The sequence below is a fragment of the Salvia splendens genome, chromosome 11 (genome assembly GCF_004379255.2).
Source record: "Salvia splendens isolate huo1 chromosome 11, SspV2, whole genome shotgun sequence".
NCBI lineage: Eukaryota > Viridiplantae > Streptophyta > Magnoliopsida > Lamiales > Lamiaceae > Salvia > Salvia splendens.
In genome coordinates, this window is record NC_056042.1 from 24,554,569 (window position 1) to 24,558,032 (window position 3,464).

Below are 3,464 nucleotides of genomic sequence, written 5' to 3' on the forward strand. Positions count from 1 at the left end.
CAAATGGTGTAGGATTGGTTTTAGTTGGGGAATGGATAGTATATGTATTTGAACATGACTCTTAATTATGGTATGAATCTCATAAACTAAACACAATATATTTAATCTCGAAATACAAAATTAGTGGTGTTCAGTTTCCAAGATAAAATAATACCAAGATATATAATCTAGGATTGAGTTGTGAAATTATTTTAGTCATAAGGGATTAGTTATGACTAATTATTCCATGATATCCATCTAAAATTGAGTTGTGAGATTGAATATAATACATCAAACACACTACAAATTTAATCGGAGATACAATCGTCCAAATCGAATACCATTTAAAGGGATTAATAAATCAAATCGAATACCATTTAAAGGGATTAATAAATCTTTTCTACGTAGTACTAGTTGTTTTCACTGCCCTCCACCGCTCCATATCTTTCTAACTTAAAAATGCATATTCTTCAAATAAAATTTCACTACCCATCTGAAATCTCTAGGGTTCGCCTCTTCGATTTTCAATCCACATTTCTGATTTCTTCAGCTTAGAGTTTGAGAATTTTCACCCTTTTCCAATCCTCAACAGATTCCCTGATCCCCTTCTCGTGATTTTCACTTCTTATGTGTCAGGTAATTTTCTCATTTTAGTGTGCCGATTTATTGCTCCTCGTCCTCAACGCATTCAATTCCAGCTGCTGCAATTAGCCATACAAAAACCTCAATATGTGGTTTTCTAATTACAATCAAGATCAAGCATTAGAGCCGGTCGGTCTTCATCGCTGCAAAAGCAGCTGCTTCCAAATCGTATCGGCGTTGATTTCGCAGCTGATTGATCAGTCATGGCGGCGCCGCGGAGCGTGGTGGTGGAAGCCGGCTGCTGGGTGCTGGATAGAGATGTGGAGAAGAATGCTGACTCTCCGTCGGAGAAGAAGTTGAAAGCGGATAGATTTCCTCTGTCGCGATGGGAATTTGCGGCGGCGCTGGGGGTGTTTCTGGTATTTTCTACTGGATTGGTGTGCATTTACCTCACGATGCCGACTGCGGAGTATGAATTACTAAAGTTTCCCCGTACGCTCTCCGATCTCCGGTCGCTCAAGTACGTAGCTATATTATTGCGTTGGTTTCTATTTTGATTTGTTAATGACATCACTTGATTATTATCTATATTCATTTGTAATGGTGTAGCTCTTAATTTGTAGATGCTGCATTCTGTTTTGTGTTATTTTGTTATGAGAATTTTATGTTGATTATGAACTCTAGTCCTTTTGAATTATTTGATTAAATTTCAAGAGGATGCGTTGATCAAATTAATTGATTAAGTGCAAGAGGTGAAAAAAAATATACTGATTTATTTGTAATTGTGAGGTTGTTGGAAAAGAAACTTGTGATAGATGGTGACTGGTGAGTGCATATATATATCGAAGCAAAGCTAAGCACTAAATACACGACGACAAATAACTTGGCTTTTTAGTTTTTATTTTGGAGCCCAACAATGTGTGATTCTAATCAATGCAGTCTAGTCTATATATTGACTGTGGTGCGCTTTGGTGACTAAATACATATCCATGTGTTGTGTAATGTACTTTAGTATTTTTGCAATTGGTTGTTGACTGTCTCCGATAGTAACCTGAATAGGCTAAAATCCTCTGCTTTTTTCATTGTCCCTTTGTGAATCTTTTTTTACAAGTTTTTAAATTCTGCCATTTCTGGTTTATAGAAATGTCACTTTCTGAGCATATTGTGTGCCATTTTTCGCTAGTATTTATACTTGTATGATGTGCTGTAGGGATCATCTTGCAATTTATGCTCAGTTACACCCAGCAAAGTTCATTCTTGGTTATTGCTCGACTTACATATTCATGCAGACATTCATGATACCTGGGACGATTTTCATGTCATTACTAGCTGGAGCACTTTTTGGCGTAGTCAGAGGTCTTTTCTTGGTAGTTTTCAACGCCACAGCAGGTGCATCATCCTGCTACTTTTTGTCAAAACTTATTGGCAGGCCTATTGTCAACTGGCTGTGGCCTGAAAAACTGAGATATTTCCAGGCTGAGGTATATTATCATCTTCGGTTTTACATTTCAAAATTATTTGTGTATTTTTATGTATGTAACACGAGCTGCTTAAGTTTGCTCAAACTCTCTGTTTAAACACATGTGTTCAGATAGCAAAGCGGAGAGAGAAGTTGCTGAATTACATGCTCTTTCTGAGAGTTACTCCAACATTGCCAAACCTGTTTATCAATCTGGCATCACCAATCGTGGATATACCGTTTCATATTTTCTTTTTTGCAACTGTTGTTGGTCTCATCCCAGCTTCCTATATTACTGTCAGGGTAAGACTTTTGGTTTTTACTTTCTTAATCACATGTATTTCTGGACATTTACTTTGGGTGATAGCTCAGATAGATAAAAATTAATCAACCTCTTGCTGGATTGCATCCTTTTGAGCTTGTTTATCACCCCCAAGTAAACGTCCCCTTACTCATTTTTACAAAATCAAGAATTTATTTCACGTTTCATTTGTTCCTCTAGGCAGGGATTGCTCTTGGTGAACTGAAGTCACTGAAAGACCTCTACGATCTTAAAACGTTGGTCCTGCTTTTCCTCATTGGGTCAATTTTATTACTTCCGACCATTTTGAAGAGGAAGCGGGTGTACGAGTAGAGCTGTTGTGTACAATTACTCCGGTCCTCGTGGAGGACTGAAGGAGAGAGTCCTTGTGCTGGTTTTCTACCTTGATTTAGGTACGAAATTGGCGAAAAGTTTGCCTACACTGGCACTGCTATCCGCACCCCTGCTTCGGTCTTCTTACATCTAACAGATCCTCACCTTGGTTTATTTGGGTCTTGTAGCAAGATATATCGAATTTGTATTCATATATACACACCGGAAACTACAGATTATCGTAACACAAATCTAACTTGAAGCGCATGTTTGGTAATGTTTGGTAGGATAGATAACTCATTTATGGATGTTATTTTTGTTATCTATCCCTAATTGAATTATCTATCCTACCAAATATAGAGCAATGGGAACCTCATATTATCGTATTTGCAGCTTTAAAAATTTAAACAGATGCATTATTCTTTGATCTTGTTAGTATTTTTTGATTTGTTGTGGTATAAGGTTTTTTTAAAAGATGAATAATGATGTCCAATTATCGTGATCTGTGTTGACACGTATTGATGCTAATTTTTCGAGTTATTGGGACCTTTTAAGTCAAATTAGGGTTTATAAATCATGAAGTTCATCTTAATTATGATATCCATCCATGGTAGACGAATAGGTTTATAACATTATAGAACTATCTGAAGGAATAAATGGTCTACAACCGAAAGAGAGCAGTGGAAAATAAGTGGGAATATGGTGCTACAGTATTATTTATTATGTACTCCGTCTTGGATTTCAATTTAAAGTAATTAATGAAGTTTCCAAATGATTTATTGAAATGGAACAACATGATGCAATAAACGT

At 36.5% G+C, this 3,464-nt stretch overlaps 1 protein-coding gene across 3 annotated transcripts; it reads left to right on the forward strand.

The window, feature by feature from the left end:
- The first annotated feature begins 413 nt into the window (after positions 1-413).
- On the forward strand, positions 414-3,005 carry LOC121753837 (uncharacterized membrane protein At4g09580-like). Of its 3 annotated transcripts, XM_042149096.1 has the most exons (5): positions 414-615; positions 734-1,081; positions 1,772-2,042; positions 2,153-2,323; positions 2,523-3,005. In XM_042149096.1, the coding sequence occupies exons 2-5, from the start codon at positions 825-827 to the stop codon at positions 2,652-2,654; spliced, it is 831 nt and encodes a 276-aa protein (XP_042005030.1). In that variant the 5' UTR covers positions 414-615; positions 734-824; the 3' UTR covers positions 2,655-3,005. The 3 variants fall into 3 exon arrangements, with proteins under 3 accessions (XP_042005030.1, XP_042005028.1, XP_042005031.1); XM_042149094.1 differs by having other exon boundaries at positions 414-1,081; XM_042149097.1 differs by having other exon boundaries at positions 414-1,081; positions 2,527-3,005.
- Positions 3,006-3,464: the final 459 nt, after the last annotated feature.

Excerpts from the sequence above, each read along its gene's own strand:
- LOC121753837 (XM_042149094.1), top strand. The coding sequence starts at position 825 with ATGGCGGCGCCGCGGAGCGTGGTGGTGGAAGCCGGCTGCTGGGTGCTG. Across the intron at positions 1,082-1,771 it reads TCCGATCTCCGGTCGCTCAA|GGATCATCTTGCAATTTATG; the intron begins GTACGTAGCTAT and ends GATGTGCTGTAG. Across the intron at positions 2,043-2,152 it reads TGAGATATTTCCAGGCTGAG|ATAGCAAAGCGGAGAGAGAA; the intron begins GTATATTATCAT and ends ACATGTGTTCAG.